The following is a 23,424-nucleotide window of genomic DNA, read 5'->3' as shown; positions in this document are numbered from 1 at the left end:
ATAGATATGAGAGAATCCTTGCACAAGTATAAATTTTATTTCATTTTTTGTTAGTGTACTGAATAATGATTCGAAGCTGTAAGTGTTACACTTCCCAAACAGAATTGTAGCAGAAATGGTCCAAGGCAGGGGTATCAAACATTTTGATAAGGGATCAAATGAATCAAGTTCAATTAGCTATATGTGATATTACATAATGGAACACCCGTATAATTTAGCAGTCGCATGAGGGGATAAGAGGGTAAAAGATGAACCCATCCGGCAGCCTTCACTTGGGAAGTAACTCCACAATTTTCCCTGGAAAACAACCAAATAGCAATCGTGGGGATATTCAGCAATATTCTTTTATCTAAGCCAGCTAAGGAGTGAATGAACAGAAATCTTGAACCAATCTAAATATTAAGAGAGGAGCTATTAAGAGAGTTACAATGTTGCTTAAATATATGGAAATTTTGATTCACTTCTCCAAGCACTGATTTGAGAAGAACACTAACCCTTTTAAATACTAACTAGCAAGGAAGGCACAAGGAAAGGGGGGAAAACTAATCAATCATAGAGATTTCAGAGCAAGAAGAGAATAATTCAAGTTCGAAAACTCGAAAGACGTACCTCATAGATGTAGGCTAGTGTTCAATTGAAAGGCCAAATTCATATTGCAGTACACTGATACAGAATATCCTTATTGTTGGAATTCAAGATCTAATTTCCTTTTAAGATGTGATCTGTCAGCACTGCAAGAGAAGGGAAAACACAAACTATTCAAAATTCTAGATGTCATGAAAACTATATTTATACTTAAATATTATACCATATTTTCGTTTCTTATTCAAAATAAATAAATAAATAACCTGCCTCTTTCCTCTCAGCGGGATTTGATTCATGAACTAATGTATCACCATTTATTAATTAAATCTATGATTGCATGTTATGCTCACGATTTGTGGGAACCTTTAAGATTGCTATCCCATGATTTATGGTGTTCTTATAGCCTTGCGTTGATTATTAGAAATTGGAGGGCTTTTTTTGTTGTAGTCTTTTCTTAGGGAGGGTTCTCTCCACCCCTAAGGTAGACAATCGGTTAAGCAATTTACGCTAAGAAAAATTTACCTGTTAATTGTAGGTCTATTTGGAGGTTTTCCACCAAAAACAGAAAAATCCAACGACATAGGCACTGCTTCATTCTTGCTTGTATTTCCAGCAGCTGCCTCTCGCTCACTAACATGGTCATCAAGCCTATCAGATTTATATGCATTTCCTTCAAAAGCCTCACGATCTGGCATTACTCTTCTCAACTTTCTTGGAGAAGAGAGGACAGCCGGAGCCTCATTTGAATTTAAGTCCAAACCTCGAGAGTTCGTAGGTTCTTGCTTTGAAGTAGGCCTTGGAAGCTTACTAGGATCTGTGGGAAGTGGTGCAGATGAGAAGTATCTACAAAAGAAAAACTGTAAGCAACTTATCGAAAACAGCTCTATGTTTCTAAATTATATTTTCATATTTTAAAAAGGAAACCTATGCTCCAATGCTTGTTGAATGGTAATTCTAGATTTTGGATCATATGCAAACATCTTTGATAGGAGATCCAGCGTGTCATCACTAGCCATAGGAAACAATGATCGTAGGGGAGGGGCAGGAACATATTGGAACTCCACGTAATCAGGTAGGTATAACATATCAGGCCATTGAGAAGGCGTTGGTGTTCCAAAAGCTGCAAAGATCTTCCCCAATTGGTCAATGTCACTTGAACCCTGTCAACGAAAGAAACGATTTAACAAACAATCAAAAGAAATACAAGAAACCAAAATTTTGAATTTAGATCTCTTTTACATAATAATACGAATCCAAGAACAATATGCAAGTACAGGTTTAAAATATAACGGAAAAAAATTGTCAGTGACCAAGCCCTAGGGCTCTCAGAAGAGTATAGTTATCGAACCATTGACAAATGGATAACATCTGAAGGTAAATCAAGTTAAGAAGATACAAGTTTGCAACTTAAAGCTATGAACCTACCTCTATGCCACATGCTAACAACACCATCTACAAAAACTCAGGTTTCTACGGTCCATTCTTCTCAGAATCCATACACAGATGATATATACCTAGGCTTGTTAACTTTAAGCTTAATAAACGAAGGGCTACTAAATTTGTGAGATAAATATTCCCTCATTGGTATTAGCAAAATCAGTTCTCATGCTAAAATACACCCTGGAAAGTCTAATGCACTGTAGGAAATGCAAGGCTAGCCATGTTGATAGAAACATGTTTATCATTGCATACGACATGACTCACACTCAGCAAGAACCCAGGGGCCAATTCATTGCCCAAAATAGATAGAAGATTAATAATTTATTGTATGCAACTAGTTCTAAGCTAGAGTTGTACGTACACAACCATGTGGATGTACCATGCTTAATTGGAAGCTCAAAATATACTTTGGGTGGCTGTAATTAAAAGAGAGCTTGCATTGAAGTCAAATCAGTTTGCTAGTAGGAAAAGAATAGAATGGGTAAAAAGGACAAACACAACGTGAAAATCTCATATATTGTATGCATGCCAATTTGAGCACCAACATGGTACCGATATGAATAAAAAAGACTGATTAATGCATGAGACTAAGTTCGTACTGAAGTTATTTGATACAAGCAGAAAAAGGTAGAACAACTCATGGGTTAAACATCAGCCATCACCATGTAAATGATCGTCTATTGATACAAATATAGACTTGCCTGAAGAAAAGGTCGACGAAGTAATAGTTCAGCAAAAATACAAGCTGCTGCCCAAACATCAACTGCAGAGCCATATTGCTTAGTGCCAAACAATAGCTCAGGTGCTCTGTACCATCGAGCAAACACCTATTATGAATATTCAGACATGTGTTAAGAATGAGATGAATAAAATTCAGGGATAGGGGTGAACTATCTGTACCATCGAGCAAACAAAAAAAAAAAACCATCTATAATATGAAACCAGGTCATTGAATACACCCAGGTTTAAAAGCACCACCTACTACACATGACAATTTAGATTCCAAAGCAATAAATCTTTACCAGCGTTTATCAATAATGCAAAAGAGGGAGAAGAAGTATACCTGGTGAGTAAATCTACGATCCGGACTCCCAAATATCCGAGCCAAACCAAAATCTGCAAGTTTTAGTTGACCATTTGATCCTATCAACAAATTATTTGGCTTCATATCCCTGTAAAGTGCAAGCAAGCATAATAGAAAGTAAAGCATAGGTATCCAGATGCTATATAATTTGAACAGCTAAACAGCAAAAATAATAGAATCATACAAAATTTGGGTACCTATGTAAAACCCATTTCTTGTGGCAATAAGCAAGTCCTTTCAACGTCATCTGAAGGAATGATTTTATGTCAGCTGGGGAAAGAAATATGTTTCGATCACGTATAACAGCTTCAAGGTCTGTCTCCATAAACTCAAATACAAGATGCAAATTTCCTTTGTGAGGGAATGCATCAATTAACTCAATTATATTTGGATCTTTGAGCTCTTTAAGCAGCTTGATTTCTCGAAGAGCCGTAAAATTTACTCCCTCTTTTTGTTTCCCAAGCCGAATTTTCTTGATAGCAACCGTCTGACCTGTCTAAAGAGTAAAAAAGGACGTGGATAAATCAAGTTGAAAACCCTTCTTTCTTGACTTAATAGAAACTGAATATATAGTTTAAGTTCTTATTTTCAAGCTTCTAACAATCGGAATTTCAAGTAAACAAAAGAACTAACGCCTTAAGTCCAGACATCTATTCAGCTACCGTGAGATAGAGTTCAGGAAAACAAATTTGAATCTTAGGGCAAAAGCACCGGGTACTCCACCACATTGAAACATAGCCAAAGTGATAAAACTCGAAGAAATGCCCCAAATAGCCCCAGAAGCAGTCGCCATGGCTGCCATAGCAATCTCAAAATCATCGACAAATCAATTACAGTGAATTTAGCTCTAACTTTTCGACTTACCCCTCTCTTTTCCATCCGCATACTTTATTTCATATTCATCAAACCGTTATTAACTTATCACGCAAAGAAAGCATACCACCTTGATGCAGAATCATATTACAAAAGGGTAGTCAAAGACCAACCTGAGTATCAATAGCCTTATATACAACACCATAGGTACCCTCCCCGAGAACCTCACGCTTTAAATATCTATCGGCCACTTTCTTTGATGGATCGAGCTCAGCCATTGCTGCCTCCAATTTACTCCTTCAAAACGTCTTCTCAGCTGCGATAATCTTCTCATGCCAGACACATGGATTCATAAAGAAGAACTATCTGGGGCACAATTCTCCAAGGAAATCCAACGAAATTAGGGTTTGGACACGGTGAGTGTGCAGTTCAGTTGGTAGCATAAAGAAAGCTGATGAAGATAGATAGAAAGACGAGAGCATGGAAAAGCAGCTTCTTTCAGCTGTTCAAGGATTTTTCTTTTTTTTTTTTTTCTTTTTTCTTTTTTTTTTTTTTTTTGCCGCTTGTTTTCCCGCCATTGGCCAATGGGCAAGTAGATTCATTGTTTAATAGATGCTCACTTGATTTGAACAAATGTTGGGCCGGCCCACATGGCCCAAAATCGTCTCCCAAGATTTACGTGTATTTAGTTTTTAATAAATCTACAAATTTTTAATTTAAAAATAATAAATTTTGTATATTAAATTTTTTAAAATTAATTAATTTATTAAACATATCTAATAAAACTCCTAGATTTTTAGTTTTGTTGTTTATAAATTTTTATAAAAAATTCAAAAGTTCATTGACGCAAAATCATAAACTCGTTTACCATGATCATAAAATCATCATGATCGAGAGTAACATCAAAGTTCATAAATTTACAATTTTTTAGCTAATTCTAAAAAAATAATTTTCAATATCTTAAAGTAAAGACGATAAAACAAAGAAACAATTACGTGAATAAAGCAATCGTAGGTTTAGTTTTCAAAAACCGAAAACCAAACATGACCTTATCGAACGGGCATAAAGTAAATGGCTTTAAGATTGACGATTTCTCTTCATAGAGCAAAAATACATTATTTTCGATACCCAACGCATTGGGTAGACGTTAATTTAAGGAACTAAACTAAAAAGATTTGTGATAAATAAAAATAAAAGACCTACAAAAAGGAATTCATATCAAAATAAAGAAACCCAGAAACATGAAATTGAAAGAATTTCAAATTATTATCAAATAAATTGTCACTATCTTACACTAAGTTTTCCTTTCAACTGACAGAAGGAAGAAAGGAAGCCAGAGACTTCTTATATGGATGTGTAACCCCCACAACAAAACCAGAATCTAATGAAATGACAAGAATGTGCAAGCCAAGCCAAGCCAAGCCAAGCCAAGCCATGCCATGCCATGGTCTTTCTTTCTAAGAGGTAGGCATATTTGCATAAAGAAGAGTAAAAAAGATTTCCACTTCTGGTATACCTCTTATCGTTTTGATGAATCTACTTTTTATTGGATCTTCAAGGAGCAATAGCCCCATCTGGGCCACTCTTGGCACAAGCCTAGCCAGGGGTATTCCTGATGTTCTGCTGCTGCCTCCAGCAACTGAAGCCTCCATTTCATCCATCAATCCATTGACTCCCACTTCTAACGATCTCTCGACGACACTCCCGAACTCGGCACTGAATCCAATGAAGGAGAAAAAGATGATGGTTTATGTTTCAGAGACAGAATCAAGATTGAAAGTTTAAGACTGTGTAATCAACCATGCATTATCAAGGAAAGCATGATTTCAGCTGAAATGAATTCTCTGAAAAAAGAGGGACTTCTATTTTCAGTATGGTGAGTGTTGATTTATAATACTCATACCTTAGCAGTACTGCTCTAGTCTCCATCATGAGCTGATCAAACTTGTTGAAATTTCGGGCAGCTGCATCGTCGTCAGTGGAGAGCGTGTCTGTAATATTAGATTGATTGTCCCCAGGCATCAAGTAGTCCAACCAATGATGGGGACTTCCTGTGCTCATGAAAATTTTAATTATTTGTGTAGTAGTGTCACGAAGTACGGTTGTATTAAAGACATCTCGCAACTGTCTTCTGCAACCAAGAAAATCAACAAAGAATATCAATCACGTCTGAGAAAGTATCGAAAGAGCTAGTAATACAAGGCATAGTTGTGATCGATCAAACAAAATCTCTGTAAAAGATTCTCAAACAATGTTTTGGGAGAACTATGCTGCCAGTTTATTTTTTCGGAACAACCCTGTTATTTCACAACCAGGTTCCTCGTTTAGTCTCGAGGAAATATTTTTTCTGAAATTATAGTCGAACAAACCCCTTACCTCTTAAGAACTTCTCCTACTGCTACCTGCAATTTAGGAATCAAGGCATTCAGACCATAATTACAGAGAAAATCAGAGATGGCCAGAAATTTCTGTTGGTCTTCTCTATTGATGAGATCAGCCTCCTCCTGCGGAATTAAGAACCACAAGGACCAATATAAGAGAAAAGAGAACAAGGAGTCAAACAAATAACTAAACAGTAACACACACGCAAGGCTTTCTAGTTATGATATCGATAAATTTAATATCTCATATCATATTTAGAAGCCTTCATCCGGCCGAAGGATTGGCATATATTTCGGTTAAGAATTCAAATGTTATAAATTAAGGAGAAAAAACATAGGCTAAAAAAGAATTTGTTATCAAACAGGATGTGGTAATTCCAAGAACGACAGTGCTGAAAACAGTTCATAAAAGTATGAAGTAGCAATAATAGCAGGCCTTACAAGCAACTGGGAGCTACCAAGACCACGGGCAGTATCGATGTACATATGTCTTCCTAAGATGTTGACTTGAACTCTAATGTACAAACTTAACACAGTTATTGCCCAGAGTGATATCACCATCTTTGTGAAGCCTGGAAAACACATTCCAACCATGTCAGGCGACTGTATTCAGCTAAAAACCAGAAAATATAAACACCAGAGTGAGGTCGCTTCATACTTAGTATTTTGAGGTTTTCCCATAAATCAAGTTTCTCAGCTAATGTCAAAGTGTTTGGCTCGCCCTTCCCCATCATTAATCTCTCTGTCAGGTGTGAAAGATCCAAATCTTCCTCTATCCGATTATGTAAATGTTGTAAAGCATGAGGCAACGTCGTCGTATCAGCTATTCTTTGAATGTTCTCAAAATGAGCTTGTATTCTGCATGAACAAACCCGACAGACACAAAAGTTAAAGAACCCAGAAAACAGATACTGATAAAAAAAAAAAAAGGGAAGAAAAGTAAGCATCTCTTAACTGAGCTTTAATGAGCTCATCTGCTTCACGTTCATTATCCAACTCTTTCTGGATATCATGAAGCCTTCGACTGTAATAATCATATTGTCGGTACAGAAAATACCCGCTTCCTAAAACTCCAGCTGTAATTAAAATCTTCCTCTTATACCTTTTCCAGAAATCCCTGCTCGCAATATGTTATAGAAATAATAAGACAAGATGAAATGGGAGAAACCAAACAATTTTCAAAGTATCAACCGCTAAATTAACTAGTAAAGCTATGGCGATTTTCCAAGACTAGGTGGGGAGAGATGGCTATGAGTGAGTTAACAAAGAAAAGGCTAATAGCTTCTAACTTCCAAACCCCTTGGTCCTGTCTTGAAGATAATGTGACAGTAGAAAGACATTCATATTCAAGAATTTCAGTCTCTTTGATTTCTTCTAAAATTGAGGTTCCAATAACCCAAATCAGCCATCCATATTCCCCTAAGTAAACTCTTTCTCCAAGTCACATGCTCGTTGTTGGACGATAGGATCCCAATTAAGATGGGTTGGCAAGAATCTAATACCAACTTTTTTTCAGAGAAGCATTTTTAAAAGAAGGTAAGGAATTCATTCTCAATCTTTTTTTGTGTTCAATATCTCTAGAACAGTGTTCTTCCTTCTTTTGTGATAGAATATTGCAATCGCTAACTTTCAAAATCTTCCTTCAACATCATTTTGCATTCCCAAACCATATTTTGAGACCAATAGGTTGAAGCTAAAAGATATTTTTAAACGTTTTATCATCAGAGAACGTGAAATGGTTCATTCTATACTGATCAATTAGAAACGAACCGTACTTTCCTAATCTCAACTGTCGCGAATCAGAGAATTGGAGCATTTCAACCGAAAGAAATAACCAAAATTTAGACCAGCTATCATAAACAGCCAAATTCATCTTCCAGATAGCAGAATCAAGGGAAAAAGAATACCAAGAAGAAGGCCCCTTCAATCAATAGCAATATAAGGGAAGCCATATGAAATAATGCAACAGAAACATGAGAATTGACCTTATAGGAAACATTTTGGAGTCACGAACTAAACCGAACATCCATCACCATGCCTTCGTGGTCTGCAAATCCATTTTGAAACAAAACCAAAATTGAGATGAGAATAAAAACTTCGTAAACCAGAAACAAAACGTAAAACTATCATCAAATAAGCTAAAAAAAGGCAATACTACCGCTGACCTAGAAGGAAACGAGATGGAGAAACGCGCAAGTCCACGATAAGGCGCGAAAACTCGAAATTCCCACAACTTCAAAAGGGAAGAGGCGAAATGGGAAGCGACTCGACAAGCGCAGAAGGAAGCATGTCTTCCCCTCTTTGAATCGACACAGATTCTTCGTCTCCTTGGGGTTGCGAAATTCGAGGGTTTGGCGCTTGAAGATGGCGGAGAAGCTGCACTCCGGGAGGAGTGACCAATTTGATCGATCCAATGGTTAATAAATGTTTTGGTTTTTATCCCTTACCTCTTCAACTTAGACCTTTGGATTTGCTCTTCCTACACTTCTCTTCTTTTTGCCTCATTTCCTTCCTTACTTGATAACGGAATGTCGGCACACAAATACATAAAATATGTTCCTTTTTAACATACTCCCCATACTCCCCACTCAAAATACCATACACATCCCACGTTGGTTCGAGAGGACAACAAAATTTTTCGTAAAGGTGTGGAAACCTTTGAAAATGTTACAAACAGTATCAGAGCGGGTCGAAGTAGGGCTCTACGTCTTCACAATATACGCGTTTTAAAATCATGAATCTAAATACGTAACAGGCCAAAACGGACCTTGTACTAGTCTAGTATGGACGAGAGTATCGTAGAAGTTTGATAGTAAAAATTGTGTGTCTTTAATGAGGTGTGTGTCTTTCAATTCATTATGGCATCCAACATAGGTATTGACGTTGTACCTTTAATCGATCAAGACCAAAATCAAGTAGAGGGAATTCAATCTGCAATCTCACCCATGGTCGACTCGAGAAGTCCCCTTCCTCATTAGGTAGATGCCCTCACCTCGTACTCCTCACCTTTAGTTTGAGTGAGTTTACGGGGCTTTTTACCCTTCTTGAGTTGCTTGGACTTGATGGGTCTACGGGCCTTAGTTTTGAACCATCCATAACACTAACGAGTCGTCCCACTTTGCTTTGGGTTGGGTTGTTGGTTTATTGAAGTGGGTTTTTGGACCCATACGTCATCGAGTGACATTATAGTGATGATGGGTTAGACGAACATGCACTTTTATACACATAGTTCATTCATTCAGCGACTATTATTGTTTGGCCAATGTCCATGTATAGTTAGTTTTGGTGCTCCATGATTGGGCATTCTCGTTGCTCGACCTTCCATCGACCCTAATACTAATCATAAAGGTGTGTAGAGTCATTTCACGTGTCATTGTCATATATCTTAAAGGGATTGAACATTCTTTGAACGCATTACGTGATTCTTTAGCGTTTGTCTCCAACTTATGGGCTTAGGGAGTTGGTTGTGAACATATATTCGACAGAGGTTTCACCGATGGGGTTTGCCTTCATTTACCTCACATCTTTTAGTAGCCTTTGAATCAAGTCGTTTTAGCCTTGATCTTGATCATACCTAATGGTTGGGCAACTTTTTCACGGATACGTGATTATACGAGGCGGTGAGGCACGAAAAGGTTCTCACCATCAATCAAATATTTTGCCGCCCACGTCATCAATTGCACACCAAAGTTCACTTACCAGTACAAGGGGCAATTCTTCGAGGGCCACTCCATATCAAGGGATTGACAAATGGTTCATTCTCTTTGGGAGAGTGGCTAGTTCTTAACGTGAACTCAGGCTAGGTGAGTAATTGTTCCCGCTTCTTGGTTAACTCTTCACATGTCACGAGCTCGACCCTTTTCTTTGTTTTGGCATGCAACTCTTCCATCGTGTAATTTCAAAGAATTTTACTCTACATCGGCCGTCTTTCACATAATAGAGTGACTACCTAGTGTACGAGGTCGTCTACTCAACACATGATGATATTCTTAGTTTATATGCAGCTGACCCTTAAACCCAACCGTGGTCGACTCAAGGAGTCATTAGGTTTTAAGAGTTTTTCGAGCTTTCTTACTCTGTTCGGGATTGTTGGTATTGTCCCTAAAGCTACTCCTAATAAATTTTTATCTCTTATTCACATTCATATTTTAATTTAAGATTAAAATTGAGGCAAAAAAAAAAAAAAAAAAAAAAAAAAAAAAAAATTGGCTTTGAGTTTTGAGAGAGCCCAAAGGGTTCTAGGGTTCTTCAAGTTACAAGCCGCCTGTGTGCGGTCGGCTTCCCAAAACCCTAACTTGCTCCTTATATATAAATTCTCATAATCCTTGCATCCTCCTCTCTACCGCTCACGAATTTACAATCTTCACACAGCCGAAGGCGTAGAACCAGAGCACACTAAGAAATGGCGGAGGGTCTTGTTCTGCGGGGCACAATGAGGGCTCACACCGACATGGTGACGGCCATAGCCACTCCGATTGATAATTCCGATATGATTGTCACCTCTTCCCGTGATAAATCCATCATCTTGTGGCGCCTTACTAAGGAGGAGAAGACCTACGGTGTTCCTCAACGAAGACTCAATGGCCACTCTCACTTTGTTCAGGATGTTGTCCTCTCATCCGATGGTCAGTTCGCTCTCTCTGGTTCCTGGGACGGCGAGCTCCGCCTTTGGGACCTTGCCACCGGCGTCACATCCCGTCGATTTGTTGGACATTCTAAGGATGTTCTCTCTGTCGCTTTCTCCATCGACAATCGCCAGATCGTCTCGGCTTCTCGCGACCGAACGATTAAGCTATGGAACACTCTCGGTGAGTGCAAGTACACAATCCAGGATGGTGACGCTCACTCTGACTGGGTTAGCTGTGTCAGATTCAGCCCTAACACGCTCCAGCCAACTATTGTTTCGGCGTCTTGGGATAAGACTGTGAAAGTGTGGAACTTGACTAATTGCAAGTTGAGAGTCACTCTCGCTGGACACGGCGGTTATGTCAACACAGTGGCTGTTTCACCGGATGGTTCACTGTGCGCCAGCGGTGGCAAAGACGGAGTGATTTTGCTGTGGGATTTGGCTGAGGGTAAGAAGCTCTACTCCCTGGATGCCGGATCCATTATCCATGCTCTTTGTTTCAGCCCCAACAGGTACTGGCTATGTGCTGCTACTGAGAGCAGTATTAAGATCTGGGACTTGGAGAGCAAGAGTATTGTTGAGGACTTGAAAGTCGATTTGAAAACCGAGGCGGAGAAAACTGATGATACCCATGCTGCTACTACCAACAAGATTAAGGTATATTCATATTTTCTCTGTCATGTTGTACTTTTTTTTTCAGTCCACCATGATAACTCGAGGCATTTCAATTGTTTTTCTACGGTCGTTGACGATTGAACCATTTATTCTTGTCTTCTTGAAATTACCGATCACATTGTCTTAGTAGTATGTCGTGTTATTAACGTTTAGCTTGCTTGTCTTGAAGTATGTAGGATTGTATAATTGGTATATTGTCCTACACTGTTTTCTGGAACTGCTTTTCAGAGCTTAATCATGACACTAAATACAGAGCCATCGCTTGAACATTCAAACTTCCATATTGATTTGTTATTATCATTAACCACTGGAAGTGCATACATAATAGATTACTGATTTAGTCTTCCTTTCCTTCTGTAATTGTCTGGCGATTTTATTTGTACCTCTGAATATTTCATTTTTACTCCGTGAATGAAGTGAGTTTGGTTTATTTTATGCAAACTTTAGAGAATATGTATGCAACGATGAACAGATTTTGCTTTGTTTTTTTGGTCTTTAATCAGTTGCAAATGATTTTTGCTGTTTTCTTTGACATTAAAGATTCTAGTGTGATAATTCCTTCTAAATCGATTCTGATTGAAATTGTGGTATAGAAAGTTGGTCTTGAGAACGTTCTGTTTCTCTTTGTTTGAATGTTTGATCTGTTTCACAAGGGTGATTTTTGGGTGGAAACAAGCGAAGTCTTTCTTCATATTTCAACCTGTGCGTCCTTTGATGAGGGTTTTTCTGTGTGTATCTGATTCAAGTTTTATGATGGATTTGCAGGATATCTACTGCACAAGTTTGAGCTGGAGCGCAGATGGGAGCACATTGTTTAGCGGCTACACAGATGGAGTCATCAGAGTTTGGGGAATTGGTCGTTATTAGAAATATCAATGATTATTTGCAGATGCACTTTTTTGTTTCTATTTTGAGAAGAAAAACCTTATCAGTCTTTAGAATTTTCTTTAGGGTTTTGCTGGGAGTGATATGATGAATCATTTGGTTTTTAAATTTGATGTTGAAGATGATTTTTGAGGTCAACAATGTTTTGTCTTTGAGATACATGCCAAAATTCAGGGTTTAAAGTTTCTGTTATTTTCTTCCACCATCATAGTCTCTCACGGATATGTCCTGCCATATCTTCAAATTTAACAACTGCAGCACTTATTAATCATCATTTGGTTAATTTAAGGTTTCGCAAGAAACCTCTATAGGCCATAAACAAAGGCTTTCTTATTGATTGTGATCGAAGAAAAGACCAATTGATGCTGTATGAAGTGTAATATAAACGTATTTGTAAGTTCCATTAAAAAATGAGCTAAATGTACATAAATCTTTTGAGGCTTGATAAACTAGAAGCTCACACAATAAATTGAAAGCTTATAATCTACCCTGAGTTTTACTTATGTATTTAACCAAACCTCGGCTAAAAAAAAAAATGAATATAGGTCTATAATAATTGACATGTACTTCTCTAGTAGACAAAAGTTTGAATCCCGAAAAAAAGAACGGAGAAAATAATAAAAACCTATACACGTACTAAAGATGGTGAGAAATGTACAAAAAGAAGATTATCATCACTACCGGGCAACTCTTCAAAATTTGCTCGCTGTAAATATGGGGCAACCAGCACCCTTCTCCTCAAAGGGAAGGAAACCAGCTTTAAAAAATGGCCCACATAACTAAAGAAAACTTCCAACTCCTCTTCGCTAAATCAAAAATCAAATATATTCCGCAACTATAGAATCAAACCTCCTATAGTTTTTAGCATTTAGCCATCATTTGCACCGCCTTAGGAAGAAGCTTTGTTCCTACAGCCTTTCCATCCGACATCTCCATCAACTTCATGCATTGAAGTTGTTGCTTCAAATATCTCAACAATGCAACATCTCCACCATGCGCTTAATGCTTTTTTCTCTTCAATTTATCCTTGAGAAGCAAGGCAAGGATTGGATCATTGTCGTCATTATCAACTTCAGGGGGAGTGCTTGAACTGCCATCCACTTTCTTGTCATGTGTGGTTGTCGTCCTCTTCAATCTTTTTTGCAAAAAGCCCTGGAGAGTGCAGTCATCAACCTCTTCAACGGCTTCCATTGTTCCTAATGGACTCGTATTTGTACCGCTATGCTTTCTCTTCTTTGATTGATTACAACGATGAAGCTCATTCGTCCCAGACATCTCCAGCTCTGCTTGTTGACAAGAAACCAACGAGTCCTGGCTCTTATTTGATCTTTTGCTATTTTTCTTCCTTCTGCCTTGGGGCTTGCAAACCCCATGGCTTTTATCAGTGAATTCATCCACAGAATAGCTGTCAACACCTTCACTGTCAGTTGTCCTGAGTTCTAAGCAACTTTGTGGTAATGAGAAACTGTTACTGTCATCCAGATCTTTGTCTGCAACGTTCACGCCCTTCGTTTCTATAATATCATCCGCAGTAATACTAGCCAGCAACGTTGTATCAGGAAGAGTAGAAGGGTTATATTCGTCCATGTCATTAGTCATTTCTGACAGTACGGACACCCCAGAAGATCCGGTAGAGTTTTGATTTTCTTCTTGTTCTGAAAAGCATACAACTCCTTCAGAATGCATCTCTGCAGCTTTGTTCTCAAATACCTCCATACCATTCTCATCAACAGTCTCAGGGCAGTCACTGTTGATCCTCTCTGCTGGTTCCTTGCAATTCAACTGCACCTCAACGCTCCGAGTGTCCGAATTCTGTTCTGCACATCTCTCACTATTACAACCTATCTTCGGAGCCCCTTTCCTCCTAGTGGTATAAGCTCCATGTCTAGTTCGTTTTCTTTGAGGTTTTGTAGATTTAACTTCTGGGACAGAAGAAGTATTATTTCCAAAATCCACCTGAGCCGTTTCATCAGCTCGATTCCTCTGGTTATTTGATTTCCTCCTCTTTGGAGCATCACTGTAGAAAAAAATATGAAGTTCAATCAATTTGCAAATTCCGACATGCATGCTAATGCAGGATGTTGGATGATGGAAGTCCCACATCGACTAATTTAGGGAATGATCACGGGTTTATAAGTGAGGAATGTTAACTCCATTGGTATGAGGCCTTTTGGGGAAGCCCAAAGCAAAGCCATGAGAGCTTATGCTCAAAGTGGACAATATCATACCATTGTGGAGAGTCGTGATTCCTAACATGGTATCAGAGCCATGCCCTAAACTTAGTCGTGCCAATAAATTGGTAAATCCTCAAATCCTCAAATATCGAACAAAGAACTCCTAAAGAAAAGGAGTCAAGCCCTTCCTCGAAGGCAGTCAAAAATGACTAAGACTCCAAAGGAGTCGAGCCTCGATTAAGGGGAGGCGCACTTTGTTCGAGGGGAGGTGTTGGATGATGGAAGTCCCACATCGACTAATTTAGGGAATGATCACGGGTTTATAAGTGAGGAATGCTAACTCCATTGGTATGAGGCCTTTTGGGAAGCCCAAAGCAAAGCCATGAGAGCTTATGCTCAAAGTGGACAATATCATACCATTGTGGAGAGTCGTGATTCCTAACACAGGAAACATCAAGAAAGAACTACCAAAAACTTCCACGCGTGACTATAGATTTCTTACACAAAAAGAAACAGAAAACAAAAAGAAGGCACGACCATAAATCAATAAAGAAAAAGCATAACCTACCCATTAGCACTCTTTTCATTCCTTGACACTGGCATCCTTCTGAAGACCAAGGAATGCAAGTAAAAATTAGAATCTTGAAATCAAAACAAATATATATACGTGTGTATGTATGTATGTATGCGAGTATAAGAAAGTAGATTAAAAGGGTCATATTCTAACTAACCTCGTCCTCACATTTCTTTTTGGGGCAGTTTCTGGATCATCAGTATTACATAATAAATGTGAATTAGGTACAGGTCGAAAGTCAGTAGGACCAAGAGCAGGCCGCTCGGATTCCCTATCAACAAAGTTGCTGATAAGAGCAACCTTCTGAATCTTTCTAGCTTCCTGGAGCAAAGGAACTTGATTGGGAAATAACTTCTTCCATCTCCTATTATGAAGAGCAACATGATTAAAAATAATAGAAATAAGAGAAGTCCGAACATTTTAAAGTAGCACCTGGCATTTACAAACTTCTTTCTATTGAATACAGAGCTTTGAATCAACGGGAATTTAAAGACTTAATCTGTAGACCATTACCTCCGGCACTCATTATCTGTACGTGATGGCACGCATGCAGCTACCTTAGCCCAGCTATATCCATGTTCCTGAATTGCTATCTCTAGCCTTAGATCCTCCTCTTCTGTCCATTCACATCTTCTCAAGGAAGGATCTAAACAATTGAACCATCTGCCATCACAATAATAAGAAGTCAAATCAAAGCTAATAACTAATTGCTTGTCTATCAGACAAACAATATGCATTAAGCTTCTCTTTTATACTCTGGTTAGGTAGACAATCTAAATAATTGAAGTTAAAGGAGTCGAAGAGATTGTTGGTTTGATGCCTGGTTTATGGTTGTGCATTGGCTTGTCAAACTAAATCCTTTAGTGAAAACATTTATATATGATATTACGTATATAAATCAAAGCCAATAGTAAACCTTTCTGGATGCTTTCTTAAATTCATTTTGGCATTCAGGCTTGAGTTAATGGAACTTATCCCCCCTCACCCAAAACACACACACAAAAAAAAAAAAAAAAAAAAAAAATGAAAAACAGAAAAATAGGCATGAAGCAAATAAAAACAGAGCATAAAATAGGCAACTTAACACACCTTTCTCTGCATTGAACTTGATTTCGGCCAGGTAAAAATTCTGCTTTCTTGTTCCAATTTTTAGGCCCAAAAAGCAGTACAGCAATTTTCAAGCGACTGTCTTCATCTGGAGTGAAATAGCCTCTTTTTGTCCTAGCTGGATCAAGGGATTTTTTCCACCTGCACAATAGAAGAAATTCATTATAGCAGTTCAATGACTGCACTAGAAAACCAACCATATGTCACAGAACAATACAACGATGAAAATTCATAGTATCATTCAAATATCATAGTGTTTCCCTGAACTTCTGTTCCTTCCAAAAATGAAACTGAAAGTGAATAGAATATAATGGTAAACAGATAACTGATAGGAACGCTATAAGGGTATTATTGGGACATTAAGGGTATATTAGTAATTAGATTGGGAGTTTGTTGTGGTATTCAGTTATAAATAGAGGGAAGGGGAAAGGAAGAAGTTGGATAATTCGTTTCATGGTTTCAGTCTTGAGGAGTGGGAGGTTTAGAGTATATTTCAATATAGTTAGGCTCTAAACAGAACTTAAGCCTATGGATATGGTAAGATCTCTCTTAACATCTCAAGCCTTTGCAATGAACATTTTCTTTCATATCGAGAAACACAAGGATGAACTGAAGATAATGTAACTAAGACTAACCTATTAGAGCACTGTGGACCAGTTCGCCCTTCCAAAGTAGAAGCTACGGCCTGCCAATCTCCCTCACCAAATACAGCAACAGCAGATCGAAGTTTATCATCCTCATCTTTAGTCCACTCACTCTTTAATATGGAAGCGTTTAAACTCCTTTGATACCGAGACAAGCACTGAAAAGGAGTTCTGTTTGTTCCCAACGAAACTGCCAGTTCAATCCAGTTATTCAATCCTTTCTGTTGGATAGTAAACAAAAGATTCTTATCCTCACTTGTAGTCCATGGATTCCGGTTAATTAGGGGATCTTCAAAATTCAACCACCTGGAAGGATTATCAATGAAAATCATCAACTCAGAAAACATACATTGAAAATGTGTCATTCAAGGGAATATGAGACATCACAAATGTCTGTGACGATTGTCATCACAGACATATTGAAGACCACTGTTTGAATAAGGCATTTGTTACAAGTTGGTCCCACCTGTACTATAATATGAAGACCTCGCACTATTATTCAAAACCAATAATGTTCAATATATCTGTGATGATGATCGTCATAGACCTCTGCGATGCTGATTGAAGTTGGCATGCTTCAAAGAAAATCAATATGTACTTGGTCAAGAACTGAACAGATTTATACCAGAACAAAAGCCTCTGTATTGAGAAAATTAATCTACCAAATTGAAGGTAAAATAATACAATCATCAACAAACAATTTTGTTCAAGCCTGGTTGAGGAAATCAGTGACATACGAAGTAGCCACAAATTCATAGGGATAACAGCTTAGGGGCCAAAATTCTTGAAAGATGACAAGCTCATCTTTCAAATATTTCTTGAAAGGATCTTCTATAGTATTGTTTTCACATCAAGAAAAGTTGGGCAAAGTACTAGCGGACTATGTTGCTTAACTTAGAAATATTATCTGCTCCATTAAAAAAAAAACATAGGCTAAATATATCTCATTTACAATTTAGTCATAAGGTTTTAGAAGTCTCAACTTTATCCTTTATTCTTTTATGTATTAGGTTTATTCAAGCAAGTCCTAACTATCCATAAATGTTAAAAGTAATGGTATTCAAGCAACTTGTGCCCCGTCTCAGATATTAAATAAAAAATTGTACTGTTTTCAAAATACGGTAGGTAACCCATTTATATCAAGTGGATAACCTTCCAGTTTTATAGATGTCATGTCTAAAGCATTAAATTAAAACATTTAGCAGTTCCAACATAGTTTATAAAATTGAGTTTAATGTCAAATCATCAAAATTGGTCGATATACCCAATTTGGTAAGATAGAAATGGCTTAATTGAAAAATGAAGTTAACAATTACAAAGGATGAAATTGCAACTTTTAAAAGAATAGAAACAGATTTTTTTTAAAAAAAGATTTACATAAATGACTAGCGATGAAATTATAGAAAGATAGGTTACAAAACAGTTTTTTCAACCATACTTGTTGTATGCAAGGTACAGACAAACAAAAATTATGGAAATGTAGAGGTTTATCGAAAATATTGTTGCACAAAAAAAAAAAAGTCCAGTACATACCTCGCTTCACATTCTGCCCCTGAACGACCCCGAAGATACATGGAAGCCAATTTGTCCCAATTAACTTTTGGCAGAAATTCCCTAATCTTTTCAGGAGTGATGTCGAGGCCTTTTATTGATGCAAGAATGTTATCCAGATCATCTGATTCTGCTGAAAATCCTTGTATCTCACTGCCAAATACCATAATTTCAGTAAGGCTTCTAAAAAAGGTGAAGAAAAAGAGAAGTGGTATTACCAGCTTTCCCTCTCTCTCTTGGTAACACAAATACATAGATTAAATTAAAAAGGAGAGATTCAACCCTACCAAAATAGCAACGGAGTCACAAATAGACTACAGACAGGTAGGAAAGAGGATAAGTAGTTACAAAAAGAGTTGGGTACAACACTCCAAAAAACATTACATCCCAAATTTCCAGCTATAACCCCTCCACTACTCGAAAAATTTTCCTATTCTCTTCAACAACATTTGCCTCGAAAGAGCTCCATTAGCATTGAGAAAAAGCACAGTTAAGATAAAAACACTCCAAGAACAATTACATCCCAAATCTCCTGTCATAATCCCTCCACTACTTGGAAACTTTTCTTATTCTCTCCAACCACATATTCCGTAAAAGAGCCCCCAATCATTGGGCAAAAACACAATTGCCTAAACCTTTCTATGATCTCATTGTCTTTCCAACTTTGTCATTGTGTTCTGACAAGGAAAACAGATAATAAGAGCTTAAAACACCACTACCTAGGATGTGAAGTTCAGTTGAAGTTTTAAAATGGAAATGTCTGTGCCTCTTTATATAATTATTTTGTTTTTAGTTTTCTGTTTTTGAAATTTATGTTTGCTTAAGATTTCCTACACTATAATTATGGTTTTCAACATTCTGAAGTTTGAATTCTTAGTCAAATTAAAGAAAAAAACAAGCTTTTGAAAACTAAAAAAAAAAGTTTTCAAAAACTTGTTTTGCTTTGAAATTTAACTAAGAATTCAAATGTTTCCTTAACAAAAATGAAAACCATTATTAAAAAAATGTAAGAAAACAAGCTCAGTTTTCAAAAATCAAAAACAAAATACACAATGGTTATCAAATGGGTTTACATAACCATTTTTTGATAATCATATCCTTTAATTTGTAAGTATCCTCTCTCCTATGAAAGTAAGAGCAAACTGGGAGCCAAAGGATCTCTGAACAAATACAATCTTTAAGAGTGACGTGGGATTTAGTTAATTATCTTAATATAATTAAAAGAGTAAACATATTTTACGATAATGAGAATGAAAGACTCTTGTGGCATCATTGTAATACACGTCCATTACCTATCTACCAGACTGCTCAAAATTATTGCATGAGGCGAACATGATAGACAAAAACTTACCTAATTTGATCCACTGAAATCTGAAGCACCATCTCCTGGAATTGCTGTCTTATTCCCTTGCCTAGATTCTCCCTTTCAAAATTGGACCATCTTTTTCGATCTACAGGATGAAACTTTGTCCATGCTGTTCTGTAGCAAGCAACATGAGAATTCTCAGCTGGGCCATAACACATTGCAGATAATCGTTTGTCCTTCTGCAGAAACAAAATCAGAACTCCACATAAGAGACAAACGCGTAAAGCACAAACAGAAGGTGCAAAAGAAAAAAGGAAAAGAAAACCAGAGGAAGATTTTTCAGATCAAGAACTGAGTGACAATCCTCAGAAACAACAGAACAGATATGTTAGGGGGAAAAACAAATAAAAATGGTGCATTAAACTCAAAGCAATCAGTTAATTCACCAACTAACGTGCTTAGAAAATGAGATCACAAAAACTTGTTTGTTTCATATGATCCACACAAAAATGTAGAGGTCTCACGTTACTATAAAACATAGAGCTCTCAGGTTCACCAACGCTACTTTCAAGTCTGTTAACAGTAACCAAGTATGCAATAACCTCTAAACAATGTACATAATTTGATTTTTATACGTGTAGGAAAAGACTTCTCGTAATGTTATGGGGTGGCGTTTCTATTAGAAGGGAGAAAAAAAAAAAAAAAAAAGAACACCGAGACAAAATTAGTGGATTTGGCCCAATGCTCCACATGATATTCTCTATCTAGTGCTTTGCATAATTATACTGTTTTTGCTACGAACACAAATGGGGTGCCTTGTGATGATAAGACAGGCTATATAACTCCTATCAAATTAGTGAAAATTTTCTGTTGTTTAAAATAAGAAGACAAACTGGTCATATACATATTCCTCAAAACAGGAAACAAATGATACATATTCCTCAAAACAGGAAACAAATGATACATATTCCTCAAAGCAGGAAACAAATAATACTTGTAAAAGTGGAAGTACAAAAAGTTCAAAAGCAATACAGTAAGAAGCATAATTATCATCTAACCTTTGATGAATCCTTTGCCTGTGGTTTTCCAGCTGATATTAACTGGACTCGAGGATCTACCATCTGAGTCAGGGCACAAGTTGTTTTTCGTCTACATGAACCCTGGAAACCTTTGAGAACTTTGAAACGTTTTCTGAGTTTTTTGTTCTCCTCAATTCTAGCCTCAAGATGAATCATCTTACTACGAATAAACTTCTGCTGGGACCTATTCTTCTTGATGGCATCAATAAAAGCCAAAGCAGCCTTTGGCAAGCTTCCCTTTTCAAAGGCTATCATGGATGACCTACAACATTGGGTAATCACCACTCAATAAAACCTTGGGGATGTACAGCACAACATACAAGGAAGAAGCAGTTTTGCAGAAAAATATTACTAAGAAGCATTAGTAGGCACATTCTACAATATGTTGGTACCTTTCTGAGGATGTCAATCTTTCAACATCTGTGTTCTCAGAATCCATCTTTAGAGGCCCATCCAAGTCACAAGATTGATCAGGTTTATTGCTCAAAATATCTGGAAAAAAATTGGAAAATGGTAAGAGGGAAAAAGAACCATAGAAGGAAACTTCCAGTACATATTGAGAAATAATTAACTGAAAATTTTCTAAATCTACGACTATTTTTAACGAGCAAGAACTATTTAGAGCTTAAGTGAAACAAGCTACAGAATATATATGACAATGCAAATGGAGGAGCCTCCTTCTTTCAAAAGGGGGTACGGTCATCCTTGTTCAATTAGTTCTCAATGGTTAGGCCCCAAAGAATGTGAATCAAGTCTATGTAAAACGTCATCAGAGACTTCATTTGGAATGATGGGGTTTAGAAGTCTGGTTGCAACTTGGTGAAATGGAGGTGGCCAGCTTTGGCTATGGTGCTTGGGGAGCTAGGAGTGGGTTCTCTAAATCACGAAACACTTATATGCTCACCAAGTGATTTTGGAGCATTGGAAAGTTGAGATCAGATTATCAGAGAAGGGTTGGATCAAATCGTGTTGTCCCTTGATGGGTGTGGAAATTATTAGACAAGGTCAGTTTTCTTAAGCCTTTCTAACATTCCCACAAAGGCTTAAATCCCCCAAATCAGGTTCGTTTGGAGGAACAAATGCCTGAAGAAAGTAAAAATGTTACTCTGGCCGATGGAAGTCTTAATACAGATGATAAGCTCCAAAGAAGGTTCAGACCTTGAGCCTAATCTCCATCTGGCTATAGATTGTGCAAGGACTAAAGCTTGGAATTTGATCGGAAAAGCTAGGATTGTGGAAAGCAGTGCTACTAGAGCTTTAAGTGTCTCCTTTTGATTGTTTGCTGTTATAAAGTTTGTCATCGTTTCCTATAAAAACGTATATTCATATAACAGTGGAAATGATATAACGAGAAAATACAGCCCCAAAACTTATAGCATTAGGTGTCAAAATTGTAACAGATTAAGAATATGATTGTATTGTTCATAGGCCAACTCCAAATTGGTGGCGTTAAAAACCTTTCATTAATACGCTAGCTTGATCAGACATGTGCACAAAACTCATAAAGACTCGTGAAAAGCACACCTAGAGTAAGGACAGTTATATACATGCTACAAAATGCAAGGTCGTGCAAGAAATAAAAATAAGGCAAAAACTATTAAATAACTTCAAAGAAAATATATAAAATCATAAAAGATACTCTGCATGAACAATTCTGGTTAAATGCACTGAAGGAAGTAATTTGCAAGTTAAAGAAACATCAACCGACGTATCATCAGAATCGCAGTGAGGTAACATGAACTTGACAGCAATTATTCCCAAGTAATCCAAATCCATTGGAAAATACCATAGAGAGTGGGCAGCTCAGAATGAGAAATAATTATCACTTCCAAGGGACTTCAAGACTAGCAGCGTCATAAACAGCCAATATAGCCATGAAATTTATATAGCAATCTTTACAATAACGAAAAACCTACCACTTTCATACGCCGCAAAGCGCCGCTGAATCGAACGTAGCATCTCGAAATCATCTTCCTCCTCGTCCGCGGTAACCGGTGGGAGAATACTCAGCGGCTGCTCATCGGCCGCAATCGAGAACCGGTTCTGAATATTCCGAAGAAGTTCGAGATCATCAACATCATCAGAATCAGAACCTAGATTAGCATCTCCGGCGGCAGGCAACGAAAGCCGGGGATTGATATAATCCTCATGATTAACTCCAGCAAGCCTGCACGCTCTTCGGAGGGTTTCCATGTCATCATCAACCAGATCATCTTCATCGTCTTCCTCGCTGGCGGGAAGCTCCTTGTCACCGCCGTCGAAGTGGCTGCGGCGAGACATGGATGAATCAAGGTTGCAGTCCAAATTGGGCCTCCCAGAATCGGGGCGGTCTTCCTAAATAAACACAAGGTGGAGAATGGTCGGTCGCCGGAGTTTCAAGAGAAAATAAGTCGCCGGAGAACTGGTGTCGGGTCTTGGTTTCACAAAGAGAGCGATTTAGGGTTTTTCAAATCCTTCTCCTTTTAACAAATTTACCTCCAAATTTTGTTATGTATAATT

At 37.6% G+C, this 23,424-nt stretch overlaps 4 protein-coding genes across 10 annotated transcripts; 1 reads left to right on the top strand and 3 right to left on the bottom strand.

Moving 5' to 3' along the window:
- Window positions 1-18: 18 nt before the first annotated feature.
- LOC111779571 (cyclin-dependent kinase D-3) lies at window positions 19-4,390 on the bottom strand. Of its 6 annotated transcripts, none has more exons than XM_087119681.1 (9): window positions 4,096-4,390; window positions 3,307-3,605; window positions 3,089-3,197; window positions 2,727-2,852; window positions 1,510-1,745; window positions 1,108-1,428; window positions 610-755; window positions 428-509; window positions 19-297 (listed from the first exon to the last, which is right to left on the bottom strand). In XM_087119681.1, the coding sequence occupies exons 1-7, from the start codon at window positions 4,198-4,200 to the stop codon at window positions 680-682; spliced, it is 1,272 nt and encodes a 423-aa protein (XP_086975807.1). In that variant the 5' UTR covers window positions 4,201-4,390; the 3' UTR covers window positions 19-297; window positions 428-509; window positions 610-679. The 6 variants fall into 6 exon arrangements, with proteins under 6 accessions (XP_086975807.1, XP_086975808.1, XP_086975809.1 ...); XM_087119682.1 differs by having other exon boundaries at window positions 428-505; XM_087119683.1 differs by having other exon boundaries at window positions 610-731.
- A 774-nt stretch (window positions 4,391-5,164) lies between these two features.
- Window positions 5,165-8,807, bottom strand: LOC111779572 (peroxisome biogenesis protein 3-2). The gene is made up of 8 exons (XM_023659635.2): window positions 8,469-8,807; window positions 8,289-8,350; window positions 7,259-7,420; window positions 6,962-7,161; window positions 6,745-6,875; window positions 6,299-6,426; window positions 5,826-6,053; window positions 5,165-5,638 (listed from the first exon to the last, which is right to left on the bottom strand). The coding sequence occupies exons 2-8, from the start codon at window positions 8,327-8,329 to the stop codon at window positions 5,380-5,382; spliced, it is 1,149 nt and encodes a 382-aa protein (XP_023515403.2). The 5' UTR covers window positions 8,330-8,350; window positions 8,469-8,807; the 3' UTR covers window positions 5,165-5,379.
- Window positions 8,808-10,593: 1,786 nt separating this feature from the next.
- LOC111779573 (small ribosomal subunit protein RACK1) lies at window positions 10,594-12,692 on the top strand. Its single transcript, XM_023659636.2, has 2 exons — window positions 10,594-11,587; window positions 12,371-12,692. Exons 1-2 carry the CDS (start codon window positions 10,706-10,708, stop codon window positions 12,470-12,472), a joined length of 984 nt encoding a protein of 327 aa, XP_023515404.1. The 5' UTR covers window positions 10,594-10,705; the 3' UTR covers window positions 12,473-12,692.
- Window positions 12,693-12,865: 173 nt separating this feature from the next.
- On the bottom strand, window positions 12,866-23,403 carry MYB4R1 (myb domain protein 4r1). 2 transcript variants are annotated; one of them, XM_023659968.2, is made up of 11 exons: window positions 22,842-23,403; window positions 21,318-21,417; window positions 20,905-21,187; window positions 19,892-20,085; window positions 18,523-18,693; window positions 16,981-17,295; window positions 16,328-16,486; window positions 15,752-15,901; window positions 15,396-15,599; window positions 15,233-15,271; window positions 12,866-14,507 (listed from the first exon to the last, which is right to left on the bottom strand). In XM_023659968.2, the coding sequence occupies exons 1-11, from the start codon at window positions 23,203-23,205 to the stop codon at window positions 13,490-13,492; spliced, it is 2,997 nt and encodes a 998-aa protein (XP_023515736.2). In that variant the 5' UTR covers window positions 23,206-23,403; the 3' UTR covers window positions 12,866-13,489. The 2 variants fall into 2 exon arrangements, with proteins under 2 accessions (XP_023515736.2, XP_023515735.2); XM_023659967.2 differs by having other exon boundaries at window positions 15,396-15,602; window positions 22,842-23,402.
- Window positions 23,404-23,424: the final 21 nt, after the last annotated feature.

This window comes from Cucurbita pepo, chromosome 18 (genome assembly GCF_057944985.1).
Source record: "Cucurbita pepo subsp. pepo isolate OVF chromosome 18, ASM5794498v1, whole genome shotgun sequence".
Taxonomy (NCBI): Eukaryota; Viridiplantae; Streptophyta; class Magnoliopsida; order Cucurbitales; family Cucurbitaceae; genus Cucurbita; species Cucurbita pepo.
Note: the sequence above shows the minus strand (reverse complement) of the source record. Positions and strands in the feature narration are given on the sequence as shown.